The sequence below is a fragment of the Lissotriton vulgaris genome, chromosome 12, assembly GCF_964263255.1.
Source record: "Lissotriton vulgaris chromosome 12, aLisVul1.2, whole genome shotgun sequence".
Classification (NCBI taxonomy): domain Eukaryota; kingdom Metazoa; phylum Chordata; class Amphibia; order Caudata; family Salamandridae; genus Lissotriton; species Lissotriton vulgaris.
The window spans coordinates 9,251,241-9,271,538 of record NC_141700.1 but is presented as its reverse complement, the minus strand read 5'-3'; the positions used below and the strand labels follow the sequence as shown (position 1 = coordinate 9,271,538).

Below are 20,298 nucleotides of genomic sequence, written 5' to 3'. Positions count from 1 at the left end.
TTCCGCAGGTGGACCAGGTGATCCTCCCAGGTGGAGCTAAAGACAGCAATATCGTCAAGATACGCCGCACAGAAGTCATCCAGCCCAGTAAGGACGTGATTCACCAACCGTTGGAAGGTGGCAGGTGCATTTTTCAGACCAAAGGGCATCACCACGAACTGATAATGCCCACCAGGGGTTGAAAATGCGGTTTTAGGCTTGGCGTCCTCAGCTAACCTGATTTGCCAATACCCAGCTGTCAGGTCAAACGTACTTAAGTAGTTGGCCGAAGCCAGCCTATCAATAAGCTCGTCTGCCCTCGGTATTGGGTGGGCGTCAGTCTTAGTGACTGCATTGAGACCCCTGTAGTCTACGCAGAACCTCATCTCTCTCTTACCACCCTGGGTGTGAGGTTTCGGCACCAGAACTACGGGACTAGCCCAAGGGCTATCCGAGGGTTCAATGACTCCCAGCTCCAACATTTTCTGCACTTCACTTTTGATGCAGTCTCTAACGTGATCAGGCTGCCTGTAGATTTTACTCTTTACGGGCAAGCTGTCACCAGTGTCGACCTCATGGGTGCACCAATCGGTCTGACTGGGTGTCAGAGAGAACAGATGTCGGAACGACTGAAGAACCTGTTTACAGTCGCTCTGTTGATGTTCGGAGAGGCTGCCACAAAAGACAACACCATCTACCGAGCCATCGTCAGGATTCTGAGAGAGCAGGTCGGGGAGAGGGTCACTCTCCTCTTCCTGTCCCTCATCTAGGGCCATGAGCAAACTCATGTCCTTCCTGTCGACATATGCTTTTAGCCTGTTGACATGAAGCACCCTGTGGGGGCTCCGGGGAGTTCCCAGGTCGACCAGGTAGGTGACCTCTCCCTTTTTCTCCAGGATGGTGTGGGGCCCGGACCATTTGTCCTTGAGTGCTGCTGGGGCCACTGGCTCCAACACCCACACCTTCTGTCCGGGCTGGTAAACAGTCAAGACAGCCTTTTGGTCATGCCAAGCTTTTTGGAGTTCTTGGCTGGCCTTAAGGTTTTCGGATGCCTTCTCCATGTATTCAGCCATCCGCGAGCGGAGGCCGAGCACATAGTCCACTATGTTGGCTGCAGGCTTTTTGAGAGGTCTCTCCCATCCTTCCTTCACCAAACACAGGGGTCCTCTTACAGGATGCCCGTACAAAAGTTCAAAAGGGCTGTAGCCAACCCCCTTCTGTGGGACTTCTCTGTAGGCGAACAAGAGGCAGGGGATCAGGACGTCCCATCTACGCCGAAGCTTTTCCGGTAGTCCATGAATCATCCCTTTTAGGGTCCTGTTGAATCTCTCAACAAGCCCATTGCATTGTGGATGATAGGGTGTAGTGAACTTGTAGTTGACACCACATTCCTTCCACATAGCAGTTAAGTAGCTCGACATAAAGTTTGCACCTCTGTCGGAGACGACCTCCTTAGGGAAGCCCACTCTGGAGAATACTCCAACTAGGGCTCTTGCCACAACAGGTGCTGTAGTGGTCCTAAGGGGAATAGCTTCAGGATACCTGGTGGCATGATCCACTACCACCAGTATAAACTTGTGCCCTGATGCTGTCGGTGGTTCCATGGGACCGACGATGTCGATCCCCACCCGTTCAAAGGGCACCCCCACCACAGGCATTGGTATAAGGGGGGCCTTTGTCGTGCCACCTGACTTACCACTGGCTTGGCAAGTGACACAGGAGCGGCAAAACTCCTTGGTATCTTCGTTCATATGAGGCCAGTGAAAGTGCGAGACAAGCCTGTCCCACGTTTTCGTCTGGCCTAAGTGACCTGCTAAGGGAATCTCGTGGGCCAAGGTAAGTAGGAAACCACGCTGAGACAAGGGGACGACCAGCCTCCTGGTCATGCCAGGCTTGGGGTCTCTTGACTCAGTGTACAGGAGTCCATCTTCCCAGTATACCTTGTGGGTACCTGTGGCGTTCCCAGCAGCCTCAGCAGCAGCCTGCTGTCTGAGGGGTTCAAGAGAAGGGCAGTCTAACTGGTCCTTCCCCAGGTCTTCCCTTGAGGGTCCCCCTGAGCCCAAGAATTCAACTTGATCAAGTTCGAACTCTCTCGGCTCAGTTTCCCTCAATTCCTGTAGGTCAGCCTCCTCTGAGACTTGATCCTCGACCTGGGGCAAGGGGGAAGGCGCAGCCTTAACCCTACTGCTCTTTTTCTTGGGAGGTGTCTGGTCCGTTGTTCCAGGATCCAGCACCTGTTCAGTGGGGCATTTCCTGACCTGTGACCTAGTCACAGCGAACACATGTGCTGGCAAACCTAACATTTCCATGTGAGTCCGGTGCTCCACTTCTGACCATTGTGACGACTCCAAATCATTGCCCAACAAACAATCCACTGGGAGGTCTGGACTAACTACAACCTTCTTTTGGCCAGTTACCCCTCCCCAGGAGAAAGCTACAATTGCCATACTGTGATTGGTAGTGACATTGCTTGCATTGGTCACCAGGAATTCTGTACCTGGCATGATCTGTCCAGGGTCCACAAAGTTAGGCGTCACCATGGTGACGCTGGCACAAGTGTCCCTATAGGCCTGAGCCATCTTTCCATTTATAAAAGGCGTCTGTCTGTATTTGCCCAAAGTATTGGGGCTTACGTCAGGGGACACGTCCACGTCCCCTGTACTGACAAGGACAGCCTGAGTGAGTGTGCCAACTAGGTTGTCACGCCCCTCAGAACCCAGGGTTAACCCTACTAAACCCTTGGGAGGTGCACTACCACTGCTGACTGTACTAGGGGGCACAGGTGCCTTAGGGGCTGCAGTGGCAGGAGTCTGCCCTCCTCCTTTCTTGGTGCACTCACTAAACCAGTGAGATTTACTTTTACAGTACTGGCACCCTCGTTTGGATTGGCCTTCTTTCTTCTTTTGGGGAGCCTGACCCCCACCCTCTTTGGGTTGTTGGGGACCTGTCGAAGACTTCTGGTCATTTTGTTCCCCTTTAGAATCTTTACCCTTCTGGTCTGCTTTCTTCTGACCACCTTGATTCTGGCCCTGGTTCTGTTTAACTCTCGTACGAACCCATTTGTCTGCCTTCTGCCCCAATTCTTGAGGAGAGGTCAGATCCGAGTCGACAAGATGCTGATGCAACAACTGGTTCTGACAATTGTTTAAAATTTGTTCTCTCATCATCAAATTATACAATCCTTTGTAATCAGTAACCTTACTGCCCAGCAACCAGCCCTCAAAAGCCTTAGTGGCACAATCGACAAAATCAGACCAATCTTGAGACTGCGTTTTCTGGGTATCCCTGAACAGCACCCTGTACTGCTCAGTGGTTAGGCCGAACCCTTCAACGAGTGTATTCTTCAAGACTTGGTAATTGTTAGCGTCCTCTACCCTTGTGGTGAGGAGCTTGTCTCTTCCTTTACCTTCAAAGGAGAGCCACAAGATAGCCGCCCACTGACTCTGGGGAACACCTTGCACAGTGCAGGCCCTCTCCAAAGCAGTAATCCATTTGTGGATGTCGTCCCCTTGTTTAAAGGGGGGCACTATCTTCCCAAGGTGTTTCGTATCGAAACTCTTTTCCCTATTACTAGGTACATTGCTGCCACCAGTGGGGACTGCCCCACTTAACTGTTGCTCTCTAGCGAAAGCAAGCTTTTCCTTGGCCAGGGCAAGTTCTTCCCTTTCGATCCTTAGATTAGCTGCCCTTTCTTTCGCTTCGTACACTCTCCTCTGAGGGGACGTCATCCCTCTTTGAGAAGAGTTGCGAGAGCCATTGGTTCGAACGGATCTGTTAGAGCCTCTTGATAGAGACCTAACTCGTCCATTCCCAATGTTAAGCGCACCTGACAGTAGCGCCGGGGGTCCCCCAGTACCACTATCATGTCTGCTTAAGTTGGACCGTGTCAGTCTGCCGACTTCTACCTGTCCCTTATCTGCCTCGTCCCCAGAGAGATCCTCATCCTCATCCTCCTCGCCGTCTTCGTTCTCAGTTGCGAGGTGTATGAGGTCAGGATCGCCCCGGGTTCCCTCGAGGGGAGGCATGCCTCCTTCTGGATTAGAAGGGCTAAGAAGCTTCTCAGCCTTCCTGGCATCATAAGTCTCTAGGAGACCAATCAGAAAGGAGGTGGTGGGGTTAGCCCCTTGCTTAATCTTCCTAGAGGTACATACTTGTCGTAACTCATGGAAGTTAAGCGCAGTATATCTTGATGGGATGACCTGTGGAGGGTCAACTGACACAAGGGGAGACTCAGTGTTTCCTCCTGTGACCGACATACTGCTTCTAGTGTGGTGTAAGTGATGCACCTACCTACACTATGTGTTTACCTACTTTTCCCTTGCTAAGAGTTGTAGCCAAGGTGTGCTAAGCCTTGAGGAGCTACAACAGCTGGTTCAGTAGAACTCAGAGTATTCTAAGCTTTAGTTATATGTACTAACAGTACTTGTGTGATCTTTCAACAAGATATTCTTAGGATACGTGTGGTAAAACAACAGCAAGCTCAAATCCCAACCGCTGCTCACCAATGTGAGAAGTTGGCCCGATATGCAACGTTCGCTATTCTAGCGACCGCTATGTATCGTTCCAACGACCCTTATGGTGTTTGGTTGTAAGTCAACCTATAGACCAGCTATCCTAGTAGCGTGGATACGAGCAGTCTAAGGCTAAAGACTCGAGAGGGCGCGTTAAGCCAGCTGTTTACCACACATGTACCCCTTGAACACCCAGTGAAAGGACACCACACAAGTGTTATGAAAATAAACAATATATTTATTAAGAATCACAACAGCCCTGTACTCTTTATGAGGACAGGGTACTAAGCACAAACCAAATCTCTTTAGTAAATACTTCAAGTGCACAGTTTAAAACAAGTGTCCGGGGACACGGAAAGGTTAAGGCAAGTCGGAAGCGAGGGACTCGGGACCCTAGAGTAAGGAGGCTATGCAGGCACCGAAATGCCGAGTTACCTAGCCACGAGGGCTGCGGCTGCACAAGTCTTACAGGCGTCGGGGTCTTCGCTGACGAGCCAGGAGCCGGAAGAAAAGGAGTTGCTGGCCGGCGACCAGTGATGAATAGTTCGCAGAGATCCAAGCCTGGATCGGAGATTGATGAAACCTGAAAGCAGAGGGGACCAAGTTCGTACTACTAGCCAGTAGTCAGAGGGTACCAGGAAGGCACCAGTTGGCCGTCACCTCGACCAGGTGAGTGGGCGACGCTAGGCTCTGCAGTCTCACGGACCAGGAGGCGTTGTCGGCGACCACGGTGGAGGTGCGAGCTGTCCCACGACGGATGTCGCTGTCGGCGTCTTGAGTGGACCAGGAGGGTCCGGGGTGCTTCTCGAAAAGATGGAAGCAAGGGCCAGTCTGGAGCAACCAGACCGGCAGTGTTGATTTTCGGATGTCGTCGCAGAAGGACACAGCCAGCGGCTAGTGACCAGACAACGTGCTGAGCAGCGAGCAGAAGGGCCCCACGCAGATCGTGGAGATGCTGGGAGGCTGCACTTCGGTGCTGGAGCAGCTCAGGGTCGGGGCTTCTCGGACCCCAGTGCACTCACCAGAGAGTTACCTCGATGGTCGTGCTGGTTTTTAAGAGCGTGCAGGTTCTGATGATGGCCGGTCCCTCGAGGTCTCGTCGCACCCACAGATCACAGCTGAGCTGATGACGTGGGTAGAGGTCAGAGGTGCCAGGGAAGCCGGTTCTCGTCGAGCTGGGCCGTCGGATTCCTTGAGGAAGGACTTACAGCAAACCGCAGAGTTCTTAGATGGTGCCCGCTGATGCAGGGTGACTACTCCTTAGCCACAAGGGAGAAATCTTGAGAAGAGTCTTGAAGTCCTTTCGTAGAAAGTATTCTTGATTCAAAGATGATCTAATTTGGAAGGGTCCCCGCTCCGGCCTTTATCCTAAAGAAAGGGGTGGGTACATGACTAGGTCCTGCCCTAAGGGTGGGACCAGAAAGGGGGGTAGTTACACCCCTCTCCCCTGCCGGACTTTCCCCAGGCCAGGGCTGTCGCCCCTGGAACTGGTTCTAACCGGCAGATGCGTAGTGAGCACCGGGGTGCCACTCCGCAGTCACCTTCTCGCAAAAGCCCTACCTACCCAGAATACACAAACCCTGTCTGGGACGGTGCGAACACCGCCCTCGACAGGAAACCCTTTGTCCAAGTGCTCCTCGCTGGAAGGACTCCCAGCAGCAGGAGGTCAGACTCGTGTCTGTGGTGGCAGCATCCATTTTGTGGAGCTGAGGCTTTCGTTAACTTTAACCGGGGTTCACAGTTACGTACATGTCGTGTCCCTCTAGAAGGGCGGAATGCTAACCTCGTCGCCAGAGTTGGTGAGAGGGCAGCATCCCGATTCGTATGACACCTTACTCGACATGTCTTGATAACGCGACACCGAAGTTACCGATATGGTACGCGTTATCATGGAACAGCCATTGGGTCTTGATTCCGCAAGCTGCAACCGGGCTCGGCTCGGGCCAGAGCTTAGTTCACCCGAGCCCATGCACTCTGCCTTCAGGATTGTCAAGGCCTGCCATAGGAGTGACTGATAGGAACTCGGGTGTCCATTGGAGGGTTAGATATAGGGCTACTATATCTAAAGCAAAGGGTGATTACACGACTTTGCCCCAGCTGTCATGCAGCCAGTTGTGTCAGATTTAGGAGGCCAGCCAGGGGTGGCATAATACATGCTGCAGCCCCTGGCGGCCCTGGGTACACCTATGCCCTGCGTTACGGGGTCTGATAAGGTGGCCCAGTACCAATTGGTAAATGCACCTAGGGTACATCTCGTAATTTAGAAAGAGAACAGCCAGGCTGTGGGTCTGATTGGCAGGCCCACAGCCAGAGAAAGTCGTAAACCAGTGAAACAAAAGCAAAAAATCTGGGTGATCATGGGATTGCAGACCCTACTCTCCTACAAAGTGGGCCACCAGGCGACTGTAGGTTTTGTCTTGACCCAGGTGACCAGCCAGGGGGACATCGTGGGCCAAGTTTAGCAAGAAGTCTCTAAAGCGGAGGGGCACCACTAGCACTCGACTGGCCCCTAACTCCGCGATTCTCTGTTCGCTGTACAACAGGTCGTTGTCCCAATAGATCCAATGGTTTCCGGTGGTGTCCCCTGCGCTCTGGGCGAGGGCTTGCTGGCGGAGTCCCTCGAGGGAGGGACAGGTCTTCTGCTCTTGACGGAACTGTTCCTGGGTGGGCCCCCCTTCCTGACGCCACTGAGCCAGGTCGGGAAGGTCCTGGAGCTGAGCGAGCCCTTCGGGGGTTTGCCCTGGGGGGTTGGCACGGTCGGTGTCTTCTACTGGAGCGACCGGGGGAGGAGGTGCTGGCCATTCAGGTTCTTCGGGTCGGGGGATGGTACAGGCAGCCATGGACCGGGTGGTTACGCACGCCCAGTCCGGGAGGCCCAACATCCCCAGGTGCTCCCTTCTCTCTACGGCGGCCCAAGGGGAACTCTCAAGATCATTCCCCAGGAGACAGTCCACGGGGGCATCATCTCGGACCGTCACCTTTAACATGCCGGAGACTCCTCCCCATTCGAAGGGGACGCAGGCCATCCGACACAGACTCTCGGAATTGTCGGCTGAACGGACAGGGCAGAGAATGTTCGGCAGGATCTGTTCTGGAGTCACCAGGTGACAGCGGACGGCTGTCACACTGGCCCCTGTGTCACGTAGGGCTTCGGCCCTGCGCCCATTAATGTTCACCCACTGACTATATTTTCTGGTGTTGGCGGGTAGGGGAGCCCGCGGGACCATGTCTCTTCCCCCTAGGCACGCTAGAACCATGGCGGCCGGCTCCCACTCCTGTTGTTCTTGCTCGCATTCCTCATGCTCTTTGGAAATTTGTTCTTCCCCCAGGGCGGTGGCAGCCATCTGGCGGGGTCTCGGAGTCTGATTCTGAGGACAGTTCGGGTCATTTGCGTAGTGGCCGACTCGCTGGCATCGGTGACACGTGACATTGGCTCTGTACCCCGGGCGCACCGGGGGGTTGACCCGGTTGGCTGGGGGCGGGGTGCTGGCAGCGGAAGCGGCCGGGGCGGTGTCTTTTCCTCGTCCCTGGCCTCCTCCTCCTCCTCGGGGACGGTGCTGACCTTGGTGGTTCTGGTTCTGTTCGTGCGGCCCATTCCGGCTTACTCGAGTAATCTCCCACCGGTCAGCCTCGGCGGCGAGCTGCCGTGGATCTGTCAATTTGCTGTCGAGGAGGTGCTGCCTGAGCTCGACGAAGCAGTTGTTGGAGAGGTGCTCCCACACCATGAGATTAAAAAGTTGTTCGTAGGTTGTTACTTGGCTCCCCTTGATACACCCCTCGAAGGCTCGGCTGAAATAGTTTACATACTCCACCCAAGTTGTACCCGGGATCCGGGTGCAGTCTCGGAACCTCTGGCGGTACATTTCGGGTGTGAGCCCATATCGGGTGAGGAGGGCAGCCTTCATGTGGTCATAAGAGGTCATCAGATGGTCTGGGAGCTGTAACAGGGCATCGCGGCCCTCATTGACGAACCTCCCCCATAGACCGGCTCCCCAGTCACTTCGATCGATCCTGTGGGAGGTCATGGCGATCTCGTAGGCCTTGAACCACTGTTGTATGTCGTCATCTCGGAAATACTCTCGAACGACATCCTTGGGGATGTGTACTTTCTTTTCTGTCGCTCCGGGAGTGCGCGGTTGCTCGGGCACCCCCAGTTCTTTGTTCTGCTTTCGTAAGTCTATTTCCGCTAGCTTGCGCTCATGTTCATACGCTAGTCTCTTTTCTTCGAGTTCTCTTTGTCTCTGTTTTTCTTCTCGTTCTTCTCGGAGCCGCAGATGTTCTAGGTTCAGTTTTTGTTCTGCTAATTTGAGTTCACCGTCCATTTTGAGCCGGGCCATTTCTAACTCATGTAGTCTGTTTTTTTCTCTCTCTTGGATCTCTTCCTGCGAGAGACCCGTTCTTCGCTCCTCGGGAGCCGTGGTGCTCCTCTCCGATGTTGCAACATTTTGGTCCGGGGGTCTGGCGGCCCCGGTTTCTGCCCATGACTCAATGGCGTGTTTGAAATCGTCTTTCGTACTCAGACCGGTGGTAGCAATGCCTTGTTCAATGCAGAATTGTTTCAACTCACAATGGCTGTATTCTTCCAATTTCTCCATCTGGAATTTCTCGGTGGATCCGCTCTCTTTGGTTGTCATTGTGGTTTTGTCGTGGGGTGAGCTACTTTCTGTACGATTACGCGTTGATTCGGATCGCGCCGCTGGCCACCAATGTTAGACGGACCGGGAGGGTCGGCCGAGGACAAGAGGAGAGGTCTCCGGGGAGAGCCGTCTACAGCGATCGTACAGACAAATAACTTCCCCCCCACAGACGTACACCACACAAGATAAGGTTTAACGTTCTTTATAAGCAATCTTTAAGTACGGTAGAATGGTACTAGGAGGTCTGGACTCAGGGGTCCCCTCGATTCTAGTCTCTTGGGCGGAAAGGGGGGTAGCGGGACAGTCTTGTTACCAATCTGGTAGATGCGATGATAAGATGGATAGCTCACAATCCTCGAGCTCGGCGTTCTTAGATGGACGGGCCGCTGCGGAGCCAGCAGGTCCCGAGATGATCGTAGGTAGCGACGGTCCGCGGCGGCGCCAGCAGGTCCCGGTGAAGATGAAGGGTTCAGAAGGTTTGCGGCAGCGCCAGCAGGCAGGACAGTAGTTCACAAGGCAGGGCTACGGCAGCGCCAGTAGTCCGTCAAGGATGAGTTCGTCACGGTGTCTCTCGACTCCAGGATACAACTGCCTTCCTGCTCTGGAGCTGCCCCAGTTATAGGTCTGGCGTCCTTTGATGTCCGGACCCTCGCACTTGGAGGTCGGGAGGTCCGGGATGAGGGAGTCCAGACACCCAGCAGGGGGGTGGAGCCAGCGCCCGGGGGAGCTGGGGGCGATCGGCACCTGGGGGGGAGAGCCATCAACACTTCTTTCTCCCATTGACCTGCCAAGTGGGCCGCTCACCTCCTGGGTGGATGGTGGTGCCGGGATGTCGGGCCCTGGCCAGGCCCAGGGTTAGGGTCGATCTGAGGCCATGCGGCCTCGTGGTGCAGTGTCCAAGATGGCGGCCGGGCCGGGCGAGGGAGCCGGTAGTGATTCGGCCCCATGATGCAGAGATGTCCGGGGGCAGGAGTCCCGTATGAGACGGGGTGCGGGTTGGTTCTGTGGGTAACACCTGGAGGGCCGGGCTCGGGCCCTGTCATGCGGGGAGGAAGCAAGCCCTTCACGTGGCCTGTCCAACACACCCGTACCAAACGTCACAGCGACTTCTTGGAAAACCAGCTTAAGCAGTCAGGGGCTTCCTCTTGCCTGAATATTGGTTTGTCCAAGAACTCAGTTACTTTACAAAGAACCACTATTCCCTAGGGGTTCTTTCCTGACGTTCTTATGCCTGACTTTGCATCAACCTATGGCATTCCTAAACACGATCAAGGTATAAATATATCTTCACTTGCTCTAGCAAGATACGGTGAGTCGGAGCAGTTTGAAGACCTACTTGCCCGACGCAGCTTGCTACAGCAAGTGCAGAAGGAAGCCGACTCTCCAGCTGACGCACTGATCAGGAAGCTGCCCTTCTCCTGCCGAGAATCCAGCTCCAGTGTTTCCGGATCCCCTTGCAGGGTGTTGGGAATCGAGTCCCGAGACAGAGATACCAGACCTCCTTCATTCTAACAAGTTATGGAGCTGATTAGAACCTAGAGAAACCTCTGGTAGATTCTTGGCAAAAACTAAACCTATGCTTCACAATACTTACTTCTTCCCTTGTACTAGACTTAGGTTAGGTACATTGGGGTAGGCGTATTTTAGAAGCACCAGTTGAGTATTTTAGCCAATGTTATTTATGTATGTATTTTTATATGGCTTAGAAACCATACAATGCTCTTACAGTATTATTTCATATTACTGTTTACGATGTACGCATTCTACTTTGCAGTCTGCATAACGATTGTAGCAGTTCACCTCTCTTGCATGAGAAATAAGACTGTTCAATAAACCCTTTGTATTGAAAACGCCCGTCTCACTATTTCTCTGCATCTCTGTAGAAACGAAGTATGCACGATTGACTGAGTGAAATACTTATCTATTGTTTCCGCGACTCTGAGAGATACATTCTTATTCTTGGGAAACAAAGTTGTCCTGTTTATGCGGTTGTCAGAAACGAATCCCTTCTTGTGTATTCGAGAACGTTTCTAGTGACCTCTGAGTTAGCTGGCACACACACAATTACGTTTAGTATAATCGATAGAGAGTAGAGACCTAGTTGACCTCAGTCCTACGTCAAATCTATAGGATATAGTATTCCAATGTGCAGAGCCTATTGGGAATATAGGAACTACACTACAGGGTAGAGGGCGAGATGACCGGGGTGAAGGGCGAGGTGACCGGGGCTTGGGGTGGAGGGCGAGATGACCCGGGTGAAGGGCGAGGTGACCGGGGCTCAGGATGGAGGGTGAGGGGACATGGGCTCGGGGTGGAGGGTGAGGGGACCGGGGCTCGGGGTGGAGGGTGAGGGGACCGGGGTTCGGGTGGAGGGTGAGGGGACCAGGGCTCGGGTGGAGGGTGAGGTGACCAGGGCTCGGGGTGGAGGGCGAGGGGACCAGGGATCGGGGTGGCGGGTGAGGTGACATAGTGGGTGTTTCTGGAAGAAAAGATCAAGTTTTCACAGAAAAAAAGGTGCAGAAAGTATCGAGCACCACACCCATTCCTATCTATCATGTCTACAGCCAACCTGAAGACCAGATCTGATCTGATCTGATACCTCTGTTTTGTCATAACTTTTTTTCGGTGCACAATGGTATTTCCACCCGGAATCAGGTGAGTGTGGACGGCGTAACACAAACGATCCAAAGAAGACAGAGAGGGGAGCTGCAAGCAGATTTAATGAAGTAGAGCTTAATGAGGGGCTTTGAGAGACTCCCCAAAAACTGGAGTCACCGATGGCGTAACAGTGGCAAGTGGACCACCTGATTGCGGTCTATTGAGAAAGTATGGACGTACCCCAGTGCTCTTAATCTAACTCAGACCTCCTTTAATCCCCTCACCAGCATATCGTGACACAACCTAGTCTATTGTGAAATGCTACCAGCCTATCGTGACACACCCCGCTCTATTGTGACATGCCCCCAGCCTATCATGACACAACCTAGTCTATTGTGAAATGCCACCAGCCTATCGTATCACAACCTAGTCTATCGTGACACAACCTAGTCTATTGTGAAATGCCACCAGCCTATCGTGACACATCCTGCTCTATTGTGACATGCCCCCAGCCTATCATGACACAACCTAGTCTATTGTGAAATGCCACCAGCCTATCGCATCACAACCTAGTCTATCGTGACACAACCTAGTCTATTGTGAAATGCCACCAGCCTATCGTGACACATCCCACTCTATTGTGACATGCCCCCAGCCTATCATGACACAACCTAGTCTATTGTGAAATGCCACCAGCCTATCGTATCACAACCTAGTCTATCGGGACACAACCTACTCTATTGTGAAATGCATTGCCGTGCGGGGTGTACACACGGAAGGCATCGCCGTGCGGGGTGTACACATGGAAGGCATCGCTGTGCGGGGTGTACACACGGAAGGCATCGCTGTGCAGAGTGTACACACGGAAGGCATCACTGTGCGGGGTGTACACACGGAAGGCATCGCTGTGCTGTCTGGTCCAGTCACGCAACTGTCAAATACACAACATGCCTCAAGACTGAGATGAACATCCAAACAGATTCATCATCCTTAAAAGGGGAAAACCAGGAGATGAAATCTGTATGGGGGCCTCTATGCCTTAGTGAGAGCACCCTGGAAGAAAGCTGACTACATCTGGAGGTTGAGGCGCCTCAACATTTACAAGTGAGTCCTTCTTCAATGACTAAGATCTGTGCTTTTCACTTAAATGGAAAACTGTGCTTACCGAGAGTCGGCTATTACAATACTTGCTATAGTTTTACTTTCCCATACATCAGCAGCTCTCCTACTGTTTGGAGTCCAATGATCTCTTTCACCCTGGTCAGTCTGTGTTTTCGTCCCCAATGCGAGTACCGGCACAGCTCTTCGAGAGGTGACAGAACACATGAAGGGGTCGGACCTGTGCTGATACTGCTGGATCTGTCCGCAGCCTTTGATACGGTGCCACATTCTATGCTTCTCCGTCGAGTACAGACCATTGGGTTAAATAGTTAGGTTGAGATGGATGGACCCCGTTCTTAAGAACAGAGGTCCAGCGGTGTGGATCCAGCCCCCCGCTTTCGTCTGACATAAAGTCTTTGGCCGTTGGGGTGCCACAAGGCTCTGCCCGGAGTCCTACACTCTATTAAACTCCTTTGGCACACCTTGTGGAATCCTTCAGAACAAAGATAATCATTTACGCTGATGATACACAGCTGCTCTTTTCCTGTAATAAAGGCGAAGTCATTTATCCAGATCTCATCAACCCGCGTCTGGCTGCAGTTTTTTACTTGTATGCGTCAGAATCTGCTGATGAGCAGTGTTGGAAAGACGGAGGCCCTTTTCTTTGGCCTGGACTCTCCTTTCGATTGGCCCATGTGCTCGCCTGACAGTGCTAGCCCTGTAGTCCCTCAGTCGGAAGTGGTTAGGAACCTAACCCTTAAGATTGCCAACCAGCTCTCTTTTCAGCCTCAAGGCTCTGCATTGGCGAGCACCTGCTTTGGGCTTCTCCGCGCATTAAAAAAAAGTGCATTTTCTTTCTAGCCAGGAAAATAGCAATTTAGGCCATACATAATTCCTTCTGAGCTGGACTGTGTCAATGTTCCAAACTTGGGGCTGACAGATTACTTTAAAAAAGTCTGCAAATTGTACAAAAAAATGGCGGTACGGCTGCTTCTTAATCTTCCTCTGAAAACGAGGGTTTCCCCCATCTCCACTCCCTCCACGGGCTCCCAGTTAAGAAACAGATTCTGTCCAATGGGCTTGTCCTGGCCCTCAGAGCCTTACACCTTGCAGGCCTCCCTATCTTCTAACAAGAATACATTTTTACTTTCCCACTGGGGAACTCTGCTCCTCAAGGCTTGTCCTGGCAGAGGTGCCCCGATCAATGGCTCAAGTGAAGGTGGACCCTCCTTTTCTTTCCTGGGACATTTGATTGGAATAAACGTCCTCTTTGCCTTGTATAGTCTAAACAGATTTTTAAGAAAAAGTTGAAAACATGGCTTTTTGCTCCGGTCTAATTTCTTGCCTGTGAGGCTAGCGCCGGGACACTCATCTGAGCATTTGTTGCGTCTTCGGAGCCTTTGTTGCGCTTTACAAATCTCTATTCATCATCATTTCCTTCATCATCATTAATTGTTAGGGACCAATCGTAGTGACTGATCTAAAATTTTTTTCAAAAAGTTGAGTTCTCTCCTTCAAACAATTCTATGACAAAGAATCATTCCCTGAAGAAGGCCAGGGTGGGTCACACTCAGGCTCCAGGGAGTGTGCGCGAGCCAGTGTACGAGCAGAGGCAGCCGGCACGCGCGGGCGGCAACAGCAACAGTGCGCGGGGCAAACACATGAAAGTGTTGTCCTGAAGTCAAAAGAGCCGCGCGCACTGCCCGCCTGGGAAATAAAATTAGCATGTTACCAGCACACAAACAGATCCCCGGAAGCAAGGACTTTAATGAGCTTTGGAAAGAGCTGAGACTCCACAGATTAAACTGAAAGAATATTAAAACACTTTAGAGAGAGGAGGCCCTGAAACTATCAGATAAAAACCTACCCCTCCATGCACAGTCCTTTCTACTCCGAGAGGGACCCAGTTTCATTTAGAAGTCAGTGTAGGTGAACTACAGAAATGAAAGACACACTGTGCACTTTTGCAGTAAGGGTTATAACAAAAAACGGCAGCCAGGAAGCAAAGGTAAATTAAAAAATATGTATAAAGTGGATTACAAGGTGCAGTATATGTTAGTCTTAAATTTCATCTACAAATTCACAATTTTTGACAAACTGTAAATTCATCTCGAACGAGGCATCGCTGTACCATACAAATGGCGCCATCTTCGAGGTTTGCTGTACCTTTAAACCTTTTGCAAAGAAAGTAGTTGGAGGCTGAAGTACAGCAATGCATGAATATCTGGTCGTATTTCATAATTTGCATGGACATTTTTTATAAAGTCATCGTCGGACATCAAATTCTAGAGTCGAAGAAAATTGACCAATAGAATCAATTTTGTAACATTGCAATGGAAGTTGCCCTGGATGTAAAAAGAAAAGTTACTTTCACAAACACCTTTATTTTAATCCAGTTCTGTAGAAGGTTTAATATTGCAGCTAGACCTAAAAAGCCTTCTTCATAGGAGAGGATGCGTGTGAGCCGCGAGGTACAATGTTGGCGATCAGTCATCAGCTGTCGGTCGCATAAGAGAATGAAACTATAAGAACATTTATTTATACCAATTTCAGAAAAATTAAAGTAAAAGCCATGTGCTGGCCTTGAAAAAGTGGTCACACTGGGGGAATAATTGAATGATCTCTTGTCAATGAATCCTTTGAGGGTTGAGTCACTTCAACCGAGGTAAAGGCACCTTATAGATGTATGTATGTATGTATGTATAGCATACTTATATAGCGCGTACTGTCACCCAAAGGGTATCCTGGCGCTTTGACTCAAAATCACGGCACAAGCAAGGGAGGATCACACAGCCCTAGGAAAGAGATGCCTCTCTATGACGAAGGAGGGCGTGCTGGTACTTAAAGATCTATGTAAGATTTTAAAGCTGTGGCAGTGTGTATTTTATGGACCTCATAAGATACCAGTCTCTGCGCCAATAAAATGCCCTTTTCCAAGTAGTCAGAAATAATGCTGTCTATGATCCAGATAACGCATTTTTCCCTATTATGCAATAAAAAAATCAATATTACCTTTTCTCTGAAGGAAGATTGAAAAATAAAATTACAGCCTTTGGGTGTATCCGTCCGAGAATGTGTAATACGTCTGAGAATATAACGCTCTTCCGTGTGGACTCTGAAAAAAGCTGGTAGTTTTCCAAAGAATATTTTCTGCGAGTGCAGTCTGTCAGGAGTGCGTCGGAGATGTGTAACGCAAGCGTATTCCCCTGCTTCACAGATGAGAAAATAACCTGAATCCTTCATGGCAGCCGTGTTTGTAGCTGCTGAAGATCTGAACCTCTCAGAGGAGCCTTAAACTCTTCCCACTGGAGATCTCGCCTGCTATTGATGCCGGAAAGAGCTCAGCAGCGGGTTTCTTTACATTTCAGTTCACACATTTAAGACTCCTCACTTTGTTCTGCATTATCCGATGTCGTCATTGGCTACCAGTCCAAGAAGTGACATTCAACCCCCCTCGCACGCCATCGACAACCCTTCGCCATTTGCTATGCCCACTCTCATCGTTTTTCACCTTTGCCCGCAGTCTGGAAGCCTCGATTCTTTCTGAGTGTAATCAATAGCAGCTCATCAATTGTTACTGCAACTTTGATCTCTGCATCGGCTTCACATTTCCAAGCCGAATTAACATTTTGTGGGCTTGTAAATCTTCCCCAGGGTTATGGACTGGCCGATGAATATCTTAATCTAAACCCCCCCCCCTACTTCAGGTGAGTTGCACACCTAACCTAACCAGCAACAATTGCTCAGTTAGTTAAACGCTTGTGCCCGACATCTGCAATGATCTACTTCAAATCATGGTTACTGGTGTGCCATTACACTGGGTAATAGTATCAGCTGTTATTTATAGTGCCTAGAAACAAGAAGTATGGTACGAAACTAACTGTTTATTATTATAAATATTAGCTGCTCACATCCCAAGTCTTTTGAGGTAATGGTGCCTGAGGATTCCACAATGTGTGTTGAATTATAGTAAAGATAGAGCAGTATAAAGTACTTGAGTGTCAACATGTTAGTTAGCATAATCAGAGCCATTGTTCACCTGTGAAGGGAGCCTGGTGGTGCACCTAGATTGCAGAAGGTCCAGGTGAGTGCGGTGTGTATGATGCTAAGGATGAGATGTGTGTGGACATGTCCTTCTGGACACACCAATAGAGTGGATCATTGTTGGCTTCGCCTGGCAGGAGGAGGAGGGAGCTGGTGTCCACCTGGGTGGGTCTTGGTGTCCACCTGCGTGAGGAGTGCTGCGGCTGGTGAGGTGACTGAGTTCTACCACCGACTGAATCAGATGCACGTAGACTCATTCCGCAGGGTGAGCCTGGAGTGGCTGGTGGTCTCTGAAAATGGGGCGACGTGAGTGGCCGTCACATCTTGCACTTCTGTACTTTGCTCCATAGTGTGTGTGTATATATATATATAGCTCTGGTAGTCTTGTTTTATATAAGGTGCTTTGCCGGATGGCGGCCACTACCATGCCCCTCAAGTGGAGCGTCTTCTCCTCAAACTATGCCAATATTAACACTTGTTATTTTCCTCACTTGGTGTCGTATTTGATAGGCTACGGGATCGGACTCCCCCAGAACTCCCCGCTGACCTCCAACCTGTCCGAGTTTATCAGCCGATACAAGTCCTCCGGCTTCATGGACACGCTGCACGACAAGTGGTACAAGATGGTGCCCTGCGGCAAAAGAGTGTTTGCTGTCACAGAGGTGAGAGTCTCCTCTGTGTAGATATGTTACGTGTGGCATCTGAGTAGTGCGCTGTCTTGTGACACTGTCAGATGTTTGAGGGGCTGTCCTCGCCTCTCCAGTGTCACCACAGCAGGCCGGAGTCTGAAGGTGTGGGTGATGATAGCTTTTGGGTGTTTGCTTCCATGCCCTAGAGTGTGTTGTGCAACTTCCTCGGAATGAGGTTGGCCAATGGATTGCTGTAGATTCTCATGTTCAGTCCTGTGGGATGGTTTGGCGTGGACCCCGAAGCATGTGTGACACTGAAGTCAGAGGAAGGAGGCAGATAATTTTTAAGATTGAACAACCCTTGGGTCAGCTGTACGCCCATTACTCGGTGACACTCTGAGTGGCATCCACGGGAGAGGGATCACCCAGGTAGTCACTTCCCCGGTTGGAGTTCGAGGCCTCGAGCAAAAGCCGGGGGCCCAACTCCATGCCATCAATAACAACCTGGGAGTGCCCTCCCCGTGGGCAATATTGCTGTTGTAAAACAGACTCTCAACACCTGTGCCGAAATTCACAAGACTGTTTGCTAGGTGGAAGGCTACAAGAAGCAGATTTTTCTTTTTTTGGGGGGGCCATGAGGTGATGTCATTTTTGCCCCAATGAACGCACTGTAGTAAATGCCTGGATGTGAGAATACAAAACAGAACACTCGTAGAAAGGGCGATGACAGAGTTTAGTCACAAAATAAGTTCTTTCTTGGTGGGATCATACTAACTTATGGAAGCGATGGAAGGTGCTTCAGAAGCTACAAATAAACACATTGTCTATAAATTTTCAAATACGAACAACTAGAGCGCTAACATCCTGTGCTCATGGTAAGGTAGAGCTCTCCTGAACACCATCTTGCTAGAGTATAAGCTGTTGAATTTTAGCCTTTCCTAAGGAGTTCATGGGTAATGAGGTGTCAGTGTAAAAATGAAACCAGCTGGCATAAACATGAGAGGGGTAGCATAGGTTCATTTGTGCCATAATATATTTCAAAGAGGCTAAAAATAGTTAATGAGACCATTCCCTATCTAAGTGCAGCGTCCCCCTGCCACGTCGGTTTACTCGCGCTGCCCTTCCTGTTGGTTGTTGAATACAGCCTTAGTCTCAAACTAGTAACATTTTGGTAGACATCAAAGATCTCTTTAAACTTCCATTTAAATGTATGGGAGGAGGTTTTCCAGGGGTACCCTAAGCCATTTAATACAAATACATGTGTGCTCCATTTGTGCTTCTGAATGAGTTGCTGTTTTGACATTAAGTTTTTAGTTTTTCCCACTTCCTCTTGACTTTTAGTTATAGCTACCCGTGTAAACTAAAGAACTGGTCACAACCCTCCCATGCCGGACTCGCTGTGATAGTGTTTATAACGTGACACTATGTACGGACTGGGACATGACACTTGACAGGTGGACCCACTGTAATACAGACGCGGTCCCCAGTGGCGTAACTAAAGTTTATGGGCCCTCCCTGCAATATAAACGGAGGGGCCCCAGCTCCAGATTCTATCCGGAGTGCTCAGACCTGAGTACTGTGCAGAGAGGGCCCCCTGCAGCTGGGGGCCCCCCGCACCACGGGGGTGCGGGGGCCTGTGTTACGCCCCTGCAGGTTCCAACACGCCAGAGGTGGACTCGATGCAAACAAGGTATCAAGCTTTGGACGCAAGACCCCACGAATGGCCTCCAGAAGAGAAGACACCTCAGATGTGGCCTCCAGGGCTAAAGTCAATGCCTGGGATCCGGCCCTCAGAATAGCAAGTAATGAGACGGTCAAGAATATCCAGGCGTGAGCCCTACTCTGGGAAGCGGACATGCGGCAGCACTGGAGATGAATCCTTCAGTAGGGAGCCCAATACGACACTTGTTGTTCCTCGAAGAGTAAACAAAGCTACACCAGACTGGGCTTGGACTTTTGAGTAGGTTGGTTCTACAAGGTGACGGGGCAAGCAGAGGAGACACAGTAAGGACGGTCAAGGCATAGAGAGGTGGCCGGGGTGCCTAGACCCTGGTGTGTGCCCATGGTTGCAGCAGTGGAGTGAAAGAACTGCAGGTGTTTTCATTGAGATTCATTGTATGGAGAGTCATCGCAGTGGATGTCCTGAAGGGCTGGACCTGTGCAGGACACCCCTGTTAGAAGATGTTCTGGTCCAGTAGAGCACACAACAGATGGTACCCAGGGCACTAAGATGTAAGCTATATCACCACAGAATTACAGCTACTGAGCCCATCCCACGCAGCTCACTGTATGCAAAGCACCACATCTGGCTATTGAGCCAGACTACAGAGGCAGGACAATATGTCGCAGTTTGACATAAAACCAATATCTTTAATTGCTGCACGGCTCCGTGAACGGATTGTCAATGCCGTAGGACTTGCGTCAGTCGGAGGTCTTTACTGTCTCCGCCGTGGATTCATGATTGCTGCAGATTTAGCATCAGTATTGATCTTCCAAGAGGCTTCTTGCACAATCCCCGGATTAGCTACAAAGTGTGGGTTCGAGGAGTCGCAGAGGGAGGTGTAGACCGTTCGGCGAGGAATCATTGCTAGAAGGGCGTGAAATCTACAGCTCCCTGCCTTTGTCCAGGTCACACTGTACTTTGTAGTCTACAGGTATAAGATCCTCTCTAGACTCCATGTCGCCCCAAGAAGCGAGCGCCACCTGTGAAGCGCAGTAATTGGGTTCAGTTGAAAAATTGTGGTCGTGACTGGGGTTGTGTTTTCTGCAGGCTCAGCTCAGGATTGGCATTAATGGATC

General features: G+C 50.8%; 1 protein-coding gene across 1 annotated transcript in view; it reads left to right on the top strand.

Moving 5' to 3' along the window:
• GRIN3B (glutamate ionotropic receptor NMDA type subunit 3B) overlaps positions 1 to 20,298 on the top strand; it is a 258,304-nt gene that overhangs the window by 114,382 nt on the left and 123,624 nt on the right. The window contains exon 6 of the mRNA XM_086946717.1: positions 17,381 to 17,532. Within this exon, the coding sequence (XP_086802843.1) occupies positions 17,381 to 17,532 (152 nt within the window). The remainder of the gene's footprint in view (positions 1 to 17,380; positions 17,533 to 20,298) is intronic.